This window comes from Canis lupus, chromosome 7 (assembly GCF_048164855.1).
Source record: "Canis lupus baileyi chromosome 7, mCanLup2.hap1, whole genome shotgun sequence".
Classification (NCBI taxonomy): domain Eukaryota; kingdom Metazoa; phylum Chordata; class Mammalia; order Carnivora; family Canidae; genus Canis; species Canis lupus.
In genome coordinates, this window is record NC_132844.1 from 28,610,206 (window position 1) to 28,633,002 (window position 22,797).

At 35.8% G+C, this 22,797-nt stretch overlaps 1 protein-coding gene across 14 annotated transcripts in view; it reads left to right on the plus strand.

Annotated features, from left to right (window-relative positions):
- Window positions 1-22,797, plus strand: part of SNAP91 (synaptosome associated protein 91) — a 139,880-nt gene that overhangs the window by 82,332 nt on the left and 34,751 nt on the right. For 7 of the 14 annotated variants that reach the window (XM_072832187.1, XM_072832188.1, XM_072832186.1 and 4 more), the window contains exons 13-20: window positions 513-631; window positions 13,198-13,212; window positions 13,359-13,526; window positions 19,516-19,623; window positions 20,265-20,525; window positions 20,762-20,839; window positions 20,999-21,070; window positions 21,495-21,578. In XM_072832187.1, the coding sequence (XP_072688288.1) occupies window positions 513-631; window positions 13,198-13,212; window positions 13,359-13,526; window positions 19,516-19,623; window positions 20,265-20,525; window positions 20,762-20,839; window positions 20,999-21,070; window positions 21,495-21,578 (905 nt within the window). Of the gene's footprint in view, window positions 1-512; window positions 632-10,244; window positions 10,289-13,197; window positions 13,213-13,358; window positions 13,527-19,515; window positions 19,624-20,264; window positions 20,526-20,761; window positions 20,840-20,998; window positions 21,071-21,494; window positions 21,579-22,797 lie in introns of those variants that run through there. The other 7 variants (XM_072832193.1, XM_072832189.1, XM_072832195.1 and 4 more) reach the window with 6 other exon arrangements.

A 22,797-nucleotide genomic window follows, 5' to 3' on the forward strand; every position in this document is an offset into this window, starting at 1 on the left:
CCCAGTGGACATTAATATATGTGATAAAATTCCCCCTTAATTTGAGGCATTTAGGTGTGTTCCCCCCTTTAATTTCTGCCTTATGATTGGTTGAGTGGCCCATTGCTTGCAGTATGGTTTACCTATGTTATTGTGTATAGAACAAGAGGTGGCAAACTATGGCCTATGGACAAAACTAGCCCGCTGTCTGTTTTTATAAATAAAGTTTTATTGGAACAAAAGCACGGTCATTTGTTTATATATTGTCTATGTCTTACTTAATACTACACTGGCAGAGTTGAATAGTGTTAGACTATCTAGCCTACAAACCTCAAATATTTAGCTTCTTACCATTTACAAAGTAGTTTGCCAACCCTCAGTATAGAAGGATATATGCTATACTTTCCAAAGTATTATTCTCTTATTGGATTTAAAATATTGAAAATCTTTGTTTTCTGCATCACTCTTTATTTAAAGCATCTTTACATTATAAAATTTTTAAATCTGATTTTAAAATTGTAATTTCCTTTCAGCGCTTCTAAACCATCTAGTGATCTCCTGGACCTCCAGCCAGACTTTCCTTCTGGAGGGGCGGCAGCAGCCGCAGCACCAGCACCACCACCACCTTCTGGAGGAGCCACTGCATGGGGAGGTGAGTGAAACCAGACAGTTGTGCCATTTTCCTATTCAGTTGTTTTTATTCAGGCTACTTACCTTCACATTGTCCAAAATATTGCTAGAAACTTGGAGAGAAAATGCTGAGAATGGCATCTATTGATTTCAATACATATTGAGAGAGAGGTAGAGAGCCTCTCTGTAGTAGTCATATAGTTTTTAAAAGTTGAAGCAAAGGCAATATTTTTCATTGCTATTCTGAAAATCTGATTATTTTTAGTAATTGGTCTCTAGAGATTCAGACATTAGAGGATTGGGTATTCCTGTGAACTTCTGAAATTACTCAAAGGCAGCACTTCTAATTTTTTTTTAAGATTTTATTTATTTATTCATGAGAGAGACACAGAGAGAGAGAGAGGCAGAGACACAGGCAGAGGGAGAAGCAGGTACCATGCAGGGAGCCCAATGTGGAACTCGATCCCGGGACTCCAGGATCATGCCCTGGGCTGAAGGCAGGCGCTAAACCACTGAGCCACCCAGGGATCCCCAGCATTTCTAATTTGATTTGTTCACATGTAGCCTCCTTCCTGGATTCCTTTAAGCCTAAGCTGGTTTTAATTCATATTGTATTTGACTTCAGGCAGTTTAAATATGGGATAGATTCTTGTTTGTGCCAGAAAAGATCCATACTAAACTAACCAGAAGATTCACACCTAAGTGCTTGATGCCCATTTTTATTCATGGATCTTGAAAAAACTTAAACTTTTATAAATATTTTATTAAAAAGTAAATCAAATACAAATATAAAAATAGGTTAATTACTGCATCATTTTCAGTGCTGCACTGAGTTGGTTTTAAATACCTTGCCCTATTGTGCCAAACTATCAAGATACATTTTTTAAGTTTAAAAAGTGATTCATACAACTATAGAAAAACACAGAGGGAATAACATAAGCAATGGGTTGAAATAGGAGGTGCCCCATCATAGCTCCCCAGAGCAAAAATAATTTGGTTGCCATTCATGAGCAAAGTGCCTTTGTGAGAGCTTTGGGATCCAGGTAGGAGGTTGCAAAATGGTAATGGAGCCTAAGATCAGGGAAGGTTGTTTTGAGAGAGCAAGCCTATGCACAGATGAGAGGCTCACCAACCTTGGTCCTGGCTACAGATCCGGAAACACCACCATGCCCCTATGGGTGCATTTATGGTCCTGTTTGGCCCTGGTCCCGCCATCAGGCAACATCTGCCAAGGGACCTAGGAGGATCCATGCTTGCCTTTGCCTTGGGTAATAGGTCTCCTGACCTTGGTCTCAGCTGTGGATTCTGAAATGGCCTGTGACCCAGCTCCATCCTCTCTCAGTCATGGTCTGGGAGCAGTCCTGCCTGCCCAGGAATCCAGCAAGAGATACACCTGCCCATGCCCCCAGAGGTAGGCCCATTGACCTTGGTCCCAACCATGGCCTTTAAGACAACCCTCTGATTGGCTCCAGTTCCACTTAGCTATGGTCCAGGACGATATCTGCCTACTCAGGGACCTAGTGAGAGCCACACGCATCCATGTACTTGCTAACAAGCCCACCATCTGTGGACTCAACTGCAGACCCTGAAAGGACCCTTGTCCCAGTTCCAGCCCTACTAACCAAGGTCCTGAAGGTCCACCCAGGGATAAGGCAGGATACAAACCCATCCAAGCCCCTCGCAAGAGGCCCACCAACCATGGACATCACAGCATATCCAGCTGGTAGCCATATGACCCAGATCCAACCCCACTCAGCTGTGATTCTGTTCTGATGCTCTGGGCAATGTCATTAGCACAGAGCAGGTGAAAGTCTTTACCTACCAAGATAAGTCTTTAAAGACTAGAAGAGCTGTTTACTTCCTCAGATGCACAGACACCAACACAAGGATACATGGATTACAGAGAATCAGGGAATCAAACATGATACCACCAAAGGAAACTAATAACACTAATAACCATTCCCAAAGAAATGGATATCTATGAATTGCCTGACAAAGAATTCAAAATAATCATCTTAAAGAAATTCAGTGAGATGCAAGAGAACACAGACAATAAACAAAGTCAAGAAAATAGTACATGAACAAAATGAATCTAATAAAGAAATAGAGGCCATAAGAAATCCTAGAGCTGTAGAATATAGTGACTGAACTGAAGAACTCAATAGAAAGCTTCAATAGCACACTTAATCAGACAGAATAAAGAAGCAGCAAACTCAAAGATGGATCATTAAGGGATACCAGTGAGGGAAACAAAAAAGAGTGAAGAAAGCATATGGGACCTGTGGATGCTATCAGATGAATATATGCATGAAGGGAATCCCAGAAGAAGACTGAAAAAGATGTACAGAAAGCTTATTTAAAGAAATAATGACTGAAAATGTCCCAAATTATATGGACATGGATATGGATATTCATATTCATGATGTTCAAAAGTCCTCAAGCAAGATCAACCCAAATGAGATACAGTATAATCAAATTGACAAAGGTCAAAGACAAAAAGAAAATTTTGAGAACAAGAGAAAATCCAGTTGTTATATAGAAAGGAACCCTGATAAGGCTATCAGCACATTTCTCAGCAGAAACCTCACAGATCAGGATGATACACTCAGAGTGTGGAAGGAAAAGAAAAGAAAAACTTCAACTAAGAGCACTATACCCAGCAGAGTTGTCCTTTAGAAATGGAAAGATGAAGACATTCCTCTATAAGTAAAAGCTAAGGAAATTCATGACCACTAGACATGCCTTATAAGAAATGTAAAAGGGAGTTATTCAGATTAAAAGCATGTTAAGTAACAACATGAAAACATATGAAAAAGCTGACTGGTAAAGGTAAATCTATGGTCAAATAGTGGGTGGCGGTAGTTAAATCACTTTTAACTATAGTATAAAAGTTAAAAGACAAAAGAATTCAAAATAACTAAAGCTACCATAACTTGTTAATATAAACACAATATTAAAAGATATGACATAAAAGCATAGAAAGTCAGGAGCGGGGAGGAGGAGCAAAAGTATAAGACTTTTGGTTTATTATTGGAGTTTATTATTGAAGCTCAAAATACACTGTTATAACTATAAGCTGTTTTATATAAGACTCATGATAAAGGAAAAAGCCTCTAGTAGATACTCAGAGAGGAAGGAATGAAAGCATATCACTATGGAAGATCAACAAGTCACAAAAGAAAAGAGGAAGAAAGGAAAAAAGGAACTACAAAATGGTCAGAAAACAGTAAATAAAATGACAATAATAAGTCTTTACTTATCAGTAGTTACTTTCAATGTAAATGGATTAAAGTCCCCAAATCAAAGGACACAGATGGTTCAATGTATATTTTTAAAAAGTGAAAACACAGGATCCAACAATATGCTACCTATAGGAAACTCACTTTAACATTCAGGACACACATTGAAAGATGAATGGATAAAGAAGATGTGGTTTATGTATACAATGGAATATTACTCAGCCATTAGAAATGACAAATACCCACCATTTGCTTCAATGTGGATGGAACTGGAAGGTATTATGCTGAGTGAAACTAGTCAATCGGAGAAGGACAAACATTATATGTTCTCATTCATTTGGGGAATATAAATAATAGTGAAAGGGAATAGAAGGGAAGGGAGAAGAAATGGGTAGGAAATATCAGAAAGGGAGACAGAACATAAAGACTCCTAACTCTGGCAAACGAACTAGGGTTGGTAGAAGGGGAGGTGGGCGGGGGGTGGGTGTGAACGGGTGACGGGCACTGAGGGGGGCACTTGACGGGATGAGCCCTGGGTGTTATTCTGTATGTTGGCAAATTGAACACCAATAAAAAATAAATGTATTATTAAAAAATTATTTAGCAGAGAGGGTGAATACTGTATAAAGAAAGGTTGGAGAAAAAAAAAAGAAACAGATGAAAACAGAAACATAATATACCAAAACCTATAGGATGCTGCAAAAGCAGCTCTAAGAGGGAATAATGGTAAATGCTGACATTAAGAAGAAAGATTTCAAATAAGCAATCTAGCTTTATACCTCAAGGAACTAAAAAAGAACAAACTAATCCCAAAGTTAGCAGAAGGAAGGAAGTAATAAAGATTAGAACAGAAATAAATGAAATAGAAACTATGAAGAGAATAGAAAATATCAGTGAAACTAAGAATTGGTTTTTTGAATAAACAAAATGGCAAGCCATTAGCTAGACTAAACAAGAAAAAAAAGCAAAACTCAGAAAATTATAAATGAAAGAGGAAACATTATACCCCGATATTATAAAATACAAAAGGCTATAAAGAGACTACTATGAACAATTATATGCCATCATATTGGATAACCCAGAAAAATGGATAAATACCTAGAAACATACAACTGACTGAGACAGAACCATGAAGAAATAGAAAATCTCCACAGACCCATAATGAGTAAGGAAATTGTAACATGAATCAAAAACAAAGAAAAACCATGACTAAATGGCTTCACAAGTGAATTCTACCAAATATTTAAACAAGAATTAATGCCAGTCCTTCTCTAATTCAAAAAATTGAAAAGGAGGAAACGCTTCTAAACTCATTATCTGGGCCAGTATTACCCTCAGACCAAAGCCACATAGGTCCCCCCCACATGAGGGGGGGACCCTGCAAGAAAAGGAAATGATAGACCAATAACCTCAGTGAACAAAAAGGCAAAAATGCTCTATGAAATATTAGCAAACCAAATTGATCATGCACAATGATCAAGTGGAATTTATCCCCGGGATACAAGCATGGTTCAATATACACAAATCAGTAAATATGATACATGATATCATAGAATGAAGGATAAAAATTGTATGATCTCAGTGTGCCTGGGTGGCTCAATTGGTTACATGTCAACTCTTGATCTCAGCTCAGGTCTTGATCTCAGGGTCATGAGTTCAAGCCCCGTATTGGTCTCCATGCTGGGCATGGAGCCTACTTCAAAAAAAAAGAAATCATATGATCTCAATAGATGCAGAAAAAGCATCTAACAAATTTCAACATTTGTTCATGATAAAATTCTTAACAGATTATATGCAAAAAGAATCACCATCATAAAGGCCATATATGATGAGCCTGCATCATACTCAATGGTGAAAAGCTGAAACCTTTTTCTCTTAAGATTCAGGACAAGACAAGGATGCCCACTCTCCACTTCCATTCAGCCTAGTGCTAGAAGTCTTAGCCAGAACAACTAGGCAAGGAAAGGAAATAAAAGGCATCTGAATAGGAAAGGAAGAAGCAAAATTATCTCTGCAGATGACATCATTTTGTATGTGTAAAACTGTAAAGACTCTACCAAAAAAAACTATTAGAACTAATAAATGAATTCAGTAGAGTTGCAGGATACACAATTAACATACAAAAATCAGTTGCATTTCTATACACTAACAACAAATTATCTGAAAAAAATGAAAACAATTCTGTTTACAGTAGCATCAAAAGGAATGAAATACTTAGGAATAAATTTTCATTGAAGACATGAAAGATCTGTACACTGAACTGTTAAACACTGATGAGAGGAATTGAAGAAAACAAAGAGAAAAATATTCTGTATTCATGGATTGGAAAAATCAATACTGTCAAAATGTCCGTATTACTTAAAGTGATCTATATATTCAGTGAAATCTCTAGAAAAGTTGTAATGGCATTTTCCCATAAATAGAAAAATAATCCTATCCTTTGTACAGATCACAAAAGACCCCAAGCAGCCAAAGCAATCTTGAGAAAGAAGAACGAAACTGAAGACATGACACTTCCTGATTTCAAACTATAGTACAAAGCTATAGTAAAATAGTATGGTACTGGTATGATAACAGACCAACAGAACAGAGAGCCCAAAAATAAATCCACACACATACGATCAACTAACTTTTGACAAGAACACCAAAAATACAGGGAAATGATAGTCTGTTTAATAACTGGTTTTGGGAAAACTATATCCACATGCAAAAGAATAAAATGGGAACCTTATACCATACACAAAAAGTAACTTTAATGAATTAAAGACTTAAATATAATACCTGAAACCATAAAAACTCCTACAAGAAAACAGAGAAACTAATCTTTTTAGACATTGGTCTTAGCAGTGATTTTTTTGGATAGACACCAAAAGCATGGGCAACAAAAGTGAAAATAAACAAATAGGACTATATCAAGCTAAGAAACTTCTGCACAGTAAAAGGAACAATAAAATTCAAATACAACCAACAGAAAGGGAGAAAATATTTGCAAACCTTGTATCTCGTATGGAGTTAATATCCAAAATATGTAAGGACTGAATTCAATAGCCAAAAAAAAAACAAAAAACAAAAAACAAATAACTTGATTTAAAAATGGGCAATGGATCTGAATAGACTTTTTTCCAAAGAAAACATACAGATGGCCAATAGATACATGGAAAAGTGTTCAGGATCATTTATCATGGAAATGCAAATCAAAACCATAATACCATATCACCTCATACATGTTGGAATGGCTATACCAAAAAGAAAAGAGATAGCAAGTACCGATGAGGGTATGGAAAAAAGGGAACCCTGTACACTGTTGGTGGGAGTGGAAATTAGTATAGCTATTATGGAAAACAGTATAGAGATTCCTCAAATTAAAAATAGGACTACCACATGATTTACTAATCTTACTTCTGAATGGATACACACACACAAACACACATATCAGAGATATCTGTACTCCCATATTCACTGCAGCATTATACACAATAGCCAATATATGAAAATAACCTAAATGTCTTTCAGAGGGCAAATAGAGAAGGAAAATATGTTTTATATATATGTAAATTCAGTGGAATATTATTCAGCCCTTAAAAAGAAGGAAATCTTCCCATTTTCAAAAGCAGGGTGAACATGTAAGACCTTATGCTAAGGGAATAAGCCAGACATAGACAAATATGTATGATCTCACTTGTATTCTGGAATCTAAAAAAGTCAAATTCACAGAAGCAGAAAGTATATTGATGGTTGGCAGGGGATGGAAAGTAAGGCACAGGATGGGGAGACATTGATCAAAAGGCACAAATTGTCAATTATAAGATGAGTAAGTTCAGGAGATCTAATGTATGGCTTGTGACTGTAGTTAATAATACTGTCGTTTACTTGAAATTTGCTGAAATCTTAAGAATTCTCACCATAAGAATAAAGATAGTAACTAAGTAACTATGTGAGGTGATGGCTGTGTTAGGTTGGTTGTAATAATCATTTCACAATGTACATGTATGTCAGATCATCACATTGTACATCTTTTTTTTTCTTCCCATTGTACATCTTAAATACATACCTCAGTAAAGCTAAGGTAGGGAAAAGAAACAACACAGGTGAAAAGACAATAATTTGCTGATGAGAAAATCAGTAAGATTATAAAGATGGTTCAGATAATGTTTTGAGGGACTTGGTATTTATCCATGTTTGAAAAGGAGTGCTAGAATAACTTAACTAGGTTAAATACAAAACTAGTTAATGTTCAATAGGGCAATAAAGATCGTATCTTGAGGTTATCTTCTCCCAGACAGAATATTACTTGAGTCACTAGTAGGCAAGATCTGTAGCTTTTAATATGTCATTTTGGAATCAGAATCCTTAATTAACTTTAAATTTCCAAAGTCATATAAGGTTGCATTCCCATAGATAATTAAATAATCCTAGCTTGCTAAACAGTGTGTCAGTAGGACATCAGAGCACAAACTATGACCTCTTGATTTTATTTCCAAGTTGTTTTGACAACAAAATAAACAACAGGTAACCAGTCCTGCAATAAATTGCTAATTATAAATATGAGCATTTTAAGTATTAGTGGTTTTCCACTTTAAATATTTAAACCTTCTGTGTTGAACTCCCATGCCTATAGCTATCAGTTTTTTTAAATAAAACTGCTCTTTCAACTTCACTTAACTTTATTAAATTTTATTTGGTAGAAGGAAAGTATTGCTGCTGAGATTTTATAAGTACACTCTTCTGGCTCTCATATTTTCATTCTGAGTTTCATCTTTCCGAAGTGTTTATTTCAATTTAATAATTTATTTTCATTACCACAGTATCTTACTACAATTAATTGTATTCTCTGGTTCATTTAAAATGCTTCAAATCCATATCTTTAAATCAGCCTTCTTCGGTCATAATTTCATATAAATGACTTTCAGAGAACTTTTATAATTTAAAACTTAGTGTTAATTATAATTTGTGGGGCCATACAAAAATATTTTCAGTTTTATATGAGTGTATTAAGTCCTTAATTCTGTCAACTATTTCAGTCAATATGTATTCACACTAATTTTTAGAACTTACCGAACATTTAGTGATTTACCTAGAACTTTAATGAATAAACAAACAGTGAAACTGTAAACAATCCCCTTTCACCTTATTCTTTGGCATGAAATCAAAGAGGAATACTTCTTCTTTTCTTTTATTTTCTTTTTTAATTATGTACCAAAAGACTGCCAAGTAAAAAGATAAAGCTAGGTGAAATCTTTTAAAATTTCAGTGAAACATTTCTATTCATTTCCATCTTCAGGCACTTTTTGCCAAGTTACAGTACTCTACAGGATAAGTTATAATAACCAATTTCATTAGAATACATTTCAATCTTGTTAGAAATAAGTATTGGTGATTGAGGCATTAAGATAGCAGTGGATATATAGGAAAGCAGAATAGTGTGGTTTTAGTCAGGGCTGTTCAACAGGGACATGCAGTTTATGGCTTGCTCAAAGGCTGGACAAGAGGAACTAAACTCCAGCCTGCTTTCTGAGAGTCAAGCTGTGAGCCTTTTCTTCCTTAAGAAAGAAGTACTTTTCTTTTCCTAATCTGCCGTTGCTGAGACAGCACTTTTTTATATAGTACAAAGCTCCTGATAGACTAGCAGAACCTTGGCTCAGGGCCTTATGGTCACTTTTTGATAATTAGAGAATGTTAGTATTCTGTCTCAAGAAGATATCTGTAACTGCAGTATTTCATAGTAGTAGAAAGTCAGGTAGAGAGAAAAATACTAATACATTCTCTAATTCCTAAGCAAAATAGTAAAAACTATAAGCCTTAAGAAATTGAAGTAAACTTGTATAATATGAAATTCAGAAATATTATTAGTTACCTTCAGCTTGCATTTCTCCTATAGATATCCAGTAGTAATTGAATGTGATGCTAAATTGTAACAGATATGTTTTGGCTCATTTGACTAAGCAAAAATAAATAAAATCACTTTCTCAATCTTGTTTGATAAAATCAAGCTGCTTCTATTATTGAAGCGCATTTTAATTTTGTATAACCTGACAGCAAAATATAAACCTTAAAACTCTTCAGACCTATTTGGATATTCTTATCTGACCATAATGCTAGTAAGAAGATTCATTTTACAGCAACCATTGGCCACTTCAGGTGTTCATAAATTTCTTTTAAGGGTTAGAGGCATTGAAAAATATTGCCATTTTAAGGGACAAATTGTAAATGATATTTTCCTGTTGGTATAAGACAAACCAAATTTTAGCAAATTCATATTTTAGTAAACCTAAGGTAAATAATGTATATATGAGTTGCATTCTGTGGGCTGATAATGAACATGTTTGAAGAAGACAGAGCATTTTTTAAATCCCTACCTTTGGGCTCATAATAAGGAGAGTGTTTTTCTCTTCATAGTAAATTCATCTCTCCGCACAAACAAGTGAGTATGTGATGTATTTCTACATATCTTAGAAGTGGGAAACAGATAATTTCTCATTATAAATACTTGAGGTGAAATTTCTATTTTCTGAGAAATACAGAATTCCTCTTAGAGTTTTACTATAATTAGTTGACCTAATTAGGGTTTATTAGAATTAAGAGACCTAATAGAAAGTAATAACCAAAGTGCATGTGAAGGCTCATCATTATTATGTAATCATATGACTTTAATAGTTTACATAGGGAATATTACCCACAATACAAGCAATTTTAGTGACCTATATTACCATTTGGTTGTTAATTAAATTTGGGGGGATATCTATGAGGTGTTTTGGAAACATGCATATGTTACACACACATATAGAAAGATTTATAGAAGCTTTGAAATGCATAGTTCTATAATGAAAATTATAACTTGACTTAAATGTTACCTATTGCTATTATTACGATTAGCGAGCATCTGATATACTCCAGATATGGTGAGCACTGAAAATTATATTAACACATTTAATCTTTATAATAACCTAAGAAGTTTAGCTTCGTATCACTGTAAAATTAGATATCCTTATTAATTCAGTGTAGTTTTGTTTCTTCAATTACAGTGAATATTTTCTAGAATTTCCATAATGCAAAAAAATATTTCTAATTATGTACTACCTGCCAGTGAATTGAACTCTACTGCTGTGGGTGTTGGGCAGGGGGAGGGCTTATATAGTTTAATTCTTTATAAAAAGTGTTGGCTTTGAGAATAATAACTGTTCCCATCATCCTGAAGTCGGGCTTTCTTTTATAGTAGGGAAAATTCTGCATAAAGCAAGACATAAGTAACATAAATTATATTTCATCCAGAAAATTAAGATTTCAGAGACTAAATCCTGTGGCAAAAGTTTCCAACAACAGTTATGCACCAGTATGTTTAATCATACTAATACGTTTCCCTAGGAAATTATACTTCCCATCTTTCATCATATTGCAGCAAGTTTTAGAACTCTCCATCTGAATAGAACACTAGTCAGAAACATGTGTTTTTAAAAGCATTTTCATCTTTTATACTTTTAAAAAATATTTGTTTCTCTCTCCTTCTAGTATGTGTGAATAGTCTTCTTTCTCACTTACCAAATGTATGAAATAAATTGTCCATTCGCTGTCAAAGACAATAGCAGGTTTGAAAACTGTTAAATCACATGGCTCTTAGCTCTTCTGCTAAGTCACATTGCATCTTGAATTAGCCACTGATAAAGCAAGGCTAGACTCTCTCTCTCTGTGTCAGAGAATAGAGAAACCAAGTCTGTCTGGCTTTTGATCATCCACTTTGGTTTCTAATTAATATTTTAGGATGGATGACTATAGTTAACAGTTGTATTGGGCCTGAAACTGTTGGTTTGAGGAATTATTGGAAGGACCTTCTGTTTCTCAGGATTTGGGACCTGATCAGCTAATAGCTCCAAATCAACATAGCTCCTTTTGCCTGGTGTTGATTAGGCATACATTCTAAAATTTAAAAAAAAAACTGTTTCTAATGTGAAGTACCCTGTGTGCCAGAATTTTTTAATGTTGTTATGAAATATATGATTTGGTTCGGAAGAGCCTTATCTTAGTGTATCTATAGAATGCTTTATCTAATATTTATCGGGTTTGCAAATTGCATAAATGAATGTGGCCATATTTTATGTCAAATTTATGGGTCTCAGTTTTTTAAATGTCTTCTAGAACTTTTAATTTCCTGAGTTCTCATAATTGTTTTTAAGGCTCTTTAAAAAAATAGCTCCCTAATGAGTTCTGATGAAATTTAATTTCCAGTAATATTCATGAATCCAAATATGAGCCCTGGAGTCTATCACAGGACTGGGAATACAAGAATGCTCTTGGACACTCAAAATGTTTCACCTAAAGTCATAGTTCAGTTAAGAATTACCCTTCCTAGGCTTTTTTTTTTTTTTTTGTATATTTTTTATTGGTCCTAGGCTTTTTATTTAGGATGCCAACTGTAATCCCATGTTGAACCTTAAGAAAGTATGCATCTCCAAAAGGAATGCAGACTTCAGAAGGCCTGAAAAGTTTGGATGCTACACAATCTATCACATTCATCTTAAAAATAATTATCATATGTTGTCACAAAATGTTTATAAACAGAAAGATTACCTATCAAATTGAAAAGCATCCAGTAATGTGAAATTTGTGAAGACAAAAATCATGTAGGTTAGGGTTTCTTTTCCCCCTACCCTCTACACTTGCACTCAGGGTTGTTGTTTTTTTTTTAAGATTTTATTTATTTATTCATGAGAGAGAGAGAGAGAGAGAGAAGCAGGCTCCATGCAGGAAGCCCGACGGCTGGACTCGATCCCGGGTCTCCAGGATCATGCCCTGGGCTGAAGGTGGCGCTAAACCGCTGAGTCACCTGGGCTGCCCTGCACTCAGGTTTTTTACTACATTTGGCATGTTCTATATGATTAGACTATAGTTATCATAAGGCCTGCATTTATTCTGTGGTATTCTGGACTGAAGTAACACATCAAGTATATGATTATAATAAAGTTTAATCAACTGCAGTTTCTTATGAATTCATATTATAGTACAGAGTGAAACCAATCAAAGCAGATGAAATGGTAAATCTGGCAAGAAATAAATTGAGTTTGTCAAAGTCATTTAGAGCTGACTTCAGGTAAGTCTCTTGACCTTGCTTGCTCGCCATTTTCCTATGTATAATATAATAAGAAGCTTGGTCTAGAGGATCCCTGTGGTCCCTTCCAGCTCAAACATTCCATAATAATAATAGGTAATACATTATTTTGTAATTGCAAGTGGTCCAGAAAGGTGCATAAAGCTAAAATGTCTTCAGTTAGTACCTCGCCTTGGACATTAGTGTGGTTGCATGTTTCAGCTTTCTCTCTTATTTCTTCATATGCTGACATATAATGGACATCAATAGACCTCTTGGGAGAGGGTGAGTAAAGCTTTATTTTAAACTTGTGTTTTTGAGAGCCTTCTGTCTCTTAATGACTGTCCTTATTTGATCATTTGGAGCCTGGTATATCTTTGTCCTTTCCTCTTCTTGTCTCTTGTTTGTTCTTTGTCTATGGTGCAACATAGATTCTCTGGCTGCACTTTCCTCTGTTCCCTCTGAAGCACAAATTTCAGATCCATTTGCACCAGAACCTACCCCTCCTACTACAACTTCTGAAATTGCAACTGCTTCAGCCTCTGCCTCAACTACTACAACTGTCACTGCTGTCACTGCTGACGTGGATCTTTTTGGAGGTTAGTCAGTCACATCACTGTTTTGTCCTTTTCCTGCCAGGTTTGCTAAAATCACCTTAGAGTTAAGGTGCTTAAAAATGTTTATATTACATAACAGCATGTCAGTGTTTAACAACTTTTTACATGTTTCTTCATTTATATTTATCTTCACTTAACTTTATCAACTTTATCTTCACTTAATTTTAGTGATTTTAGAGTAAAGATTGTAATGCATTAGGCCCATTTGATTTTTCCATTACTTAAAAGTGAGGATTTAAGTTGCTATTAGAACCCTTACCCCATATATGCTCCTGCCCCACAGTATCAATATAAAGGTGATACCCGATCTCTGTATCATATTTAGGTTTGACTTTTTGACCATAATCAAACTGGCTGAATGAATAATACTTGGAGAATATGGAATGAGAAGTCCTGGCTTAAGTTACTTTTTAAGATGTAAGACAAAAAAAATCATCTAAGAGTAGTTCAGATTTGGATGTCTCTGAAGAGAGTTTAGGGATATGCCCATTTTTGTAACTGTAAGCTTGTTCTGTACAAGCAAAAACTTGGATCATCTTTGGCATTGGAACTCTGAGAGATCATTTGATACAACGCTCAAAATGCTGATTGAAAACAGGTTTAGATCAGGATTTGAAATGATTGCCTGAAAATATACTTCACATGCAAATATAAATTCTGACAGTGTTGACTTACAGCTGTGAAGTTAAGTCAGGTATCCTAGACTCTGGCAGTATTCTATGCCTGGACCTGATGAACCATCTGAAGCGAGTGTATTTACATATTCCCATCTGAGTGGTACTAATGTCCACACCTGGAGAAGTGCTCATATCAAATATATACATCGAGTAGTGTTATAGTCATCATAGTCTTGTATTTCTCCATTACCATATAACATCTTTCCCAGGGCATTTTGAGAATATGGTAAAGAAATTGGAGGAGGCAAATGATGGGGAGAGCAGGAGAGATTTGGCAAGCTCTGGTGGAGTTAATATATTCCCCTGGGAGCATATACTTACACACTGCCACATACCACTGTGCTACCTGCCTTGCCCCAGTCTCTGAGCTTTGCCAACATTGTCTAAGACAAGGAGCACTCAGCTGGACATGACATTGTTGCCACTCATTCACACGAGGAAATTGCTGCTGCCCTGCTGCACTGCCATTCCTATTATAGGAGAAAAGTGTTTTTTTTTAAAAGGAGAAAGGGGTTTGCAGGCTCCTCAGTATTTTGTTAAAAATAGTGAACCACTAGCAAAAGTTAGTTTTTCAGTTATGCATCTGTAACTTCTGAGACCAAAAATTAAATTTTTAGCTTAAGTTTGTAAAATCAACTTCTTTACCTCCTCTCCGCCATCCCCTCCATTTGTATTGAGGATGGGTGGTTTCTCATAGGCTTATATTGACAGAAAAACTTCAAGGAAAATATGAACAGAATGGATAACTATTTCATGCTTAAACATTTCTAGATCTTTAGCTATTTAGATTTTTGTTTTTCAGTCTATTTGTAAGAAACTTTTAATTGCCTTTAAGAAATCAGTCAACTCCATCTTGCTTCCCTCATGGCTCTCTAGATTAATAACACCCAATATATTGCTTTGAAATAGTCTTTGTGCCATCATGCTGTTTGTGTTGATCACTCATTACAGATGTTTCTACATTCATCACGCAGAAAAATCCATATGTTTGTGAACATTTTTTTTCTATCCTGAAATACAAATTTAAAAGACTAATACTAAAGAAAACAATATAACTTAATACCAAAGAATGGAGCTCTCCTTGTGATTTTACCAATATCCTTTCTAGTCATCTGGCTATAGGTAAAGTGAGTACATCTATAAATCTTGTCACAGTTATTTTTATTGATATGGATAGTCCCATAAACTGTCTTCTAACCTCTGATAGCTATAAAATCTCTATCATTTATGGTCAAGAGTCTATATATGTCACTTCCTGTTATGTAGTTTTCAATGATATTCCCTAATTTATTTCATGCTCTTTATTGATTTATATGGAATCATTTAGAGATGGGCCATGCTGTGTGGCCATTTTTTTTTCTTATTTTTTGTCACTGAAATCAGTAAGTGATAGAACTCTTAAATACAGTAAGGGCACCGCATATTTTGTTTCCATGACTTCAAAACATGTGCTTTTGAGGTTTTATCTAGTTTGTACAGCAGTACTAAATAGATATCTTTAGAAATAAGTTAAAGATACTTAATTTCTGAAAAGTCACTGATTAATTTCATGAGTATTAAATATAGAAACATTGAAATTTTCTGTGTATTCTCATTACAAATTTGAAAAATAGGAAATATTATTTTTAAATATTCAGATTGATACCCCACATAACATTTTAGTTCAATGTAAGTTATTAAAAACTTTTTTTTCAGAAACATTATATTTATTAAATGCTTTATCTGTTAAAGTGAACTTTTAAGAAAAAATCTATTTTCTGTGGTCAGGCAAACCACCTGCAAGATAGTATTATGTTTTTAAAAAATCAATAAAATGTACAGATATTGGGATCCCTGGGTGGCGCAGCGGTTTGGCGCCTGCCTTTGGCCCAGGGCGCGATTCTGGAGACCGGGATCGATTCCCACGTCGGCTCCCGGTGCATGGAGCCTGCTTCTCTCTGCCTGTGTCTCTGCCTCTCTTTCTCTCTCTGTGACTATCATAAATAAATAAAAATTTAAAAAAAATATTTAAAAAAAAAAAAAAATGTACAGATATTGATAAAAGATAAACTTCCTTAAAATATCCTATTTTTCACTTATGAAAACTATACTAATGGCAGTATATTAGTTTGCAACAACACAGGGTTTTTTTAAGTACTAGAAATGCTAAATTGATACTAATTCCTCTACACATTCACCAGGTTACCCTTTTAACCACCTGAATCAATTTGTGAACAAGCTTTCATGAGGACATAGTTGGTGAGCATGAAACCACGTGGCTCAAAAAACCAGAGAACGTTAACTCACAAGCCTTTCATTTGCACAAGGTGGTTGACAAACTAAGTTAATCTTCCTTGTAACCAGTACTTAAACATAAGCACTTAAAAGTAGATTTCATGTAAGAGTCTTATAATCTGGGAACTTTGAGGAAGACTAGAAGGTTGACTTTCAGGCTATTGACAATGATTGAAACCTTTGTGCCAAATACATAATTTAAAGATGGTTTGTGCCTGGGGAAGATGGAGAGCATTCAGGCTGGGGAAAAATCACAGCTATTTGAAATTTTTGGAAAGGTAGTCACATGTTTAAAAAATTTAAGAGAAAATTCTTCCTAGATTGCTAGAGGGGAAAAAAAGACTGGTTTGTAGCAATGTCAGGGAGACTGTTTTGCTGGGGAAGGTCTGGACTGGGTTTATAATTGTAGTACAGCAGGAATGTGCATTTCCAGGAAATAGCACTGGTCGAAAACAGGCAGAATGTAAAAATGAATTGCAAATGGGAAACAAGGGAAAGAGAACTTGATTGGAAAGAGCTTAAGTCTTCAAAACTGGAAGCATAATGCTGCCTTTGATAATGAAAGAAAGCTAAACAAGTTCTGTTAAACAAGTTCTGTTTTTATTAATAAAAAAAAAAAATGTATTCCCTCTCACAGTTCTGAGGCAACTGAGCTCTTCTAGACAGTTCTCATTCCAGGCCTTCTTCCTGGCTAGTCAGGCAGTGACTGGGACTGGGGTATTCTGCAGTCTCACTTATGCAAATCTCTCCCTCCTGGCCTGAGAAGACTTAGCAGATAAAACCTGGAGCAGCTAGGCTCCTGTTTTTAAGAGAAGTTTTGATGGGACTAGATAAGTTTATAATGTTTAGTTTTAAGTAACAGGAGAAGCATTAAAAGGAGATGTCTTGCTGACAGGGAAGGAAAAAACCTCTTCTGAGGACATGGTTACAAATTTGGGTTTCACTCACTAAAACATGGATAATCGAAGAGGCTAGCCCATGGATATTTATTTGACCCCCCAACACTGATGTAACTGGTGTTTATTCCATCCTACAAAGACGAAATAGTATAGTGTGCCATGGTTCATGACAATGTGGCATGGTAGTTAAACACACAAACCTCCACCAAATCCTGACTCCACCATTTGCCTGTTTTGTGAACTTGGTCAAGTCACTTAGACTTTGTTCTCTTTTCCACAAGGTGGAGATAATAGAACCTATATTGTGAGATACTTACAGGAATTAAATTTAATAATGTACATAAAATATATACCCAGTGACTGGCACATAAATACTAGTGACCGCTCTTCCTGTTTTTACTAGTTCTAGTATTATTAGCCTCGGTTCTAGGTTTTACGGGAATCAAAAGAAAGAAAACAGACCTGACTTGTGGCAAAATACTTTCAAGCCCTACCAGCTTCCTCTTATGGTCTCTTGTGTACTGCCACAGCTCTTAGGGTTTTCAGATTGCTCTAAGCCCTCTATTACAGTCTTTCGCATTGCATCTGGGGAAGCAAGCCTGGCCTATCCACACTCCAGTTTTATGTGGCCTCTCCCCGGACAGATCTCTACTTTTCAGGAATCATACTCCCTTGTGTAGCTGAGAGCTGAGAGAGGCAAGCAGATCAAATAAATCTGTAAGATAAGAACAACTAACTGTCTCGTATCTTCTAAAGATATTTGTGTTTTTGTAAAGGACCTTTTAACCCAAGTGTCCAATTAGTGTTTGTTGTTCCACTTAGTGCTGGGCCTCAGGACAAGAAAGCAGGAAAGTCTGTTTCATACTCAGATCAGTTTGGAACATGCTGGGTTAAATTCAGAAACAAGTGCCTTGACTGTAGAACCACCTACAGCCTAATGTATATTATATAAATCTCCAATAAAGGGGATATACTGTGTAGAATTTTACAAGCATACTTGAAAAATTATTTTTAACGACCCGAGGAACAGTGTTGTAGGGGGCACTTGTAGATATTGTGGAAGGCGGCAGTATTTTAGAATGAGAAGTCTAGCAGGTAAGTGGCAAATTCTAGGTGGGTATTTCCGGGAGTTTCTTCTGAGCAAATAATACTAATGATATCTTCATTCTTTTGTACTTTTGAACTACAGAATCTCTTTGAAAACTCCAGGAGTTTTTACCAAATTAACGTGGTTTACTGGCAAAAACACATTGGGTGTTGTTTGTACACATCAGCCATTTATATATTGGGCATTTATAAACTGGGGCTGCCTATATGTTAATGGATTTTCTGCTTAAAAATAGTAATATGCTTATAGTCTTAAAGCACGGAACTATGTTTTTAGTCTGTTGAAAATAGATCATTTTCCAAATAATGAGAGCAATGCAATATTTGAAAACAGTGATAAATTTAAGTTGAAATGAAGGCATTACAGTGTCATTCCCTAATTTTGTTATCTATTTCCTTAAATCCTTGGTGTATATGAAAATGTTTTTCAAGGATAGCAAAGACTTAACTTTTATAAATACTTAGTAAACCTTTCATGTTAACAGTGTAATTTTGCCTGTACTAGCCCATAAAATTTTTTTTAACTAATTACTTGTTTACATTACCATCATATGTTTAATTTTCTTGACATTAAACAAGACATCTATATTTGGTAGAAACCACAGTCAGAGACATCATAGTAACATAGTGAATGAGTATTAGCTGTACATGAAAGATTAATGTCTTAAATCACATAATAAGGTTATTTTTGTGTTTTAATTTTCACATCCATTAATTTTTAATGTTACATAAAACATGCTTCTCAGAGCCCTTATACAATAAGACTTTTGTTACCCGATGGATCCTAATAGGCTTCAGCAGTATAAACACCGTACCCCTTGCATGTAACTAACACGAAGGAGCGCAAAGTATTATGATTTTGTGACTGCCAACAGTGCATGGGCCATAAGAATGCATTTGAAAAAAATCATGTTGTATAAGGGAGCCTTTTTCGCAATTTAACTTGGTTCTTTTACTATATTTTCTTCTCTTTTTATTCCTTTAATTTCTGTTATTTTAAAAACTGCACACAAGATGCCTTTGCAGCTTCTCCCGGGGAGGCCCCTGCAGCATCCGAAGGGGCCGCCGCACCAGCTACCCCAGCCCCCGTAGCCGCAGCACTTGATGCATGTTCAGGAAATGGTGGGTTGACAGTCATGAGCAAGTCTGTTGTTTTTCTGTCCTGATGTGAAACTCCTATAGTGAGATGTGGCAATATGTTTTTCTAACTTTCATTTCTTCTTGAGTATAAAGTATCATTCATCATAACTGAATAAATAGTACCGGCACTTAAAACATTAAGACAATGAAGTGCATACTTATCAAAATTGACAATTTCTCAAGATTGACAATTTTTGTCAGTGCAAGTATGCTCTCTTAATGTTTTTTGTCCTCTGCTTTTGTATCGTACTCTTTTGTAGCACTGAGTTCTAATAAATAGGCATATTTTAATAAATTTTCAAAGCTACCAAATTTCCCAGATTGAGGATTTGAAGAATAACAGTCTCTGATCCCAGATCATAGGCTAATCTTTACAGTAATTCATAGCATTTCAGTTTCTTAACTTGTGTTACCTACTAAATTTTCTTTTTTTTTTTTCTTTAGAAAAACATCCTAATCACTGACCCTTGCTAATAAAACAGTAGTTCAACCCAAGCAGCTTAATGCCTAGCTAGTGTGTGAATATCTTGTGTCAGGTGTCTCTTACCCATAGATACGACGCGTCTCTCTTGTCTCTTTCCTTACTGATGCTGTATGTGTGTCTCCACTTTCCTTTCCACAAGACCCCTTTGCCCCATCTGAAGGTAGTGCAGAGGCTGCACCCGAGTTGGACCTCTTTGCAATGAAGCCACCTGAGACCAGTGTTCCTGTAGTTACCCCTACAGCTAGCACAGCCCCTCCGGTTCCCGCCACTGCTCCTTCTCCTGCTCCCGCTGTTGCAGCTGCCACTGCTGCCACTACCGCCGCCGCCGCTGCCACCACCGCCACCGCCACCACCTCTGCCACCACCACCGCCGCTCCTCCTGCTCTAGATATCTTTGGTGGTAATTTTTTGTTGTTGTTGAACTCTGTCCATCTGGTAGATTGAATTCTGGTACTTGAGATGCCCTGCATACACAACTGTTACTGCATGACAACTGTGTAACGACGTGCTTCTCTAGAAACCATTTGCTACTCCTTACTTCAGAATTCTCCCCAGTGCTAATTCAGAACTGGAAAGCTATGCTATGTCAGGCTGGTTTGTCAAGTTGAGTAAAGGCATGTGTGTTCTTGGTCTTAGATTTGTTTGAGTCTCCTCCTGAAGTTGCTGCGGCGCCTAAGCCAGATGCTGCTCCTAGCATAGACCTGTTTGGTACAGGTAAAACTAAATCAACCCTTTTTTACATTAGTTTCCCCAGATGTTTTCATGATTGAACTCTTTGTGCTCACCTGTGATAATGCATTTGTTAGATATTTAACTTTGATTTCAGCTTTCTACTTACCTCTGCTTGGTTTTGGTTTGTTTCACTTTTGGAAGATGCTTTCTCCTCTCCACCACAAGGGGCCTCTCCTGTGCCTGAGAGTTCTCTCACTGCTGACCTCTTATCCGGTGAGTGCTTCTGCCAAGGCCAAGCCTTCTGACATGTGTGATGGGGGTTATGTGTGGAGAGGTGGATACGGAAACATGCAGATTTGCCTTGAGTCATTTTAAACTCAAATTTCACTTGAAAAAAAAAATCGCAGTTTGGCCCATCACCAACTAAAGAGGTTAATAATTTCAAATCTACTGCTGGTGAAGAGACAACTCTCCCCCACCCCCCATGCTAAAACCTCTGAGTTCAAGAAGTCAAATTTTATTTTCTTCTGGAAAGTCTATATTTTTAAATCTATTTGCTTTCTCTTAACTTGTAAGATTGTCTGCAATCTTACTGCCTGCCGTTAAATATGAAATCCCAAGAAGCCATCTGTCAAGGTTCATGGTTTTATTTTACTTGGGTGACATGCAATTTTTCCTGTTGTGTGCTTCACTGCAGTGGATGCATTTGCAGCACCATCTCCTGCAACCACTGCCTCTCCAGCAAAGGTGGATTCTTCAGGTGTGATAGACCTTTTTGGGGGTGCGTATCTCTCCTCCTTCAACATCTAAAGGGTCTTCCCTCCCCTATTCAGAAGAGTTTTTACATCTTCTATTTCATTATATTCTATCATTTTTTCTTTAGACTCTAAAGTTACTTACATCTCTTAACTATAAATTTAAGTTTTTAAGATCTTTTCCATCATTATCTTCATTCTCATCAGTTTGTCATAATTTTCAATGCATGGCCTAATAGAATCAAATCATTTTTCATTTGAAGTCTTTGTGTTTTTAACTTTCTGTTCATCCTAATGTAGAATCAGCTGGTTGGAATTTCCTTCTACTGTTCTTCCTTGGTGATCCTGATCTGTTGGCTAAATCAACATTTCTAAGTTCTTAAAAGTATTGTAAACATTAGATAACTTAGAGTTGAAAACAAATAAGCCAGTCCAAACTGAAAACTTAAGATGTAGAGCCATACATTATTCTGTGGGGTTCATTTAATATTTTAAAATCCTTCCAGAGAATTAGATGCTGCACTGATTTAAATGTATTTTGCCCTTACTTTGTATATTATCTGAAGGCAGGGAGATGTACTGAATTAACTCTTGCACTAATTTGGGTGATGCATTTAAAGTCTTTTATTAGCAGTAAATTTATAGGGAAAAGTACTGGTTTGAAGTGATTTCTTCATGAATGTCCATAAATGTTATGCCACAGGCTAAAATACCATTCTTAGCAAATTAAAACCACATTGAGTACCGTACATTGAAGCATCATGGTATATGCCATGATGGGTACATGAGGAGTACAATTGTGTCAATAGTCTCGGACATTTAGGAGCTCAAAACTTGTGGCAAATAAACACTGAACTTTAATAAAAGGGTACAAGTAGGGCTGCTGCTGCTTGAATTAGGTTTGTTAATTTTTTTTTCTAAGTTTAATAGAGTTCTAAATGGGGAAATTCTGTTGTATTGTCTTTGGGCAAAATTTTTTAAACCTCAGTCCTATTTTAAGAGATGACAGGATTTCATCTAAAACTTTTATTTTTAAAAACAAAAATTGCCTTACTTTTACAAAGAGGTGTTAATCTGAAATATTCTAGAAATCTTTTTTGAGAGAATAAACTGGTTAGAGCATAATTCAGTTTACTCAGTCATTTGACATATCCACAGGCAACACGCTCATCACAGAAAGTGTCACGTCTATGCATTTCTTGGCAAAACACTTAATTTTCTTACTGTACTTACTGTTTACACTCT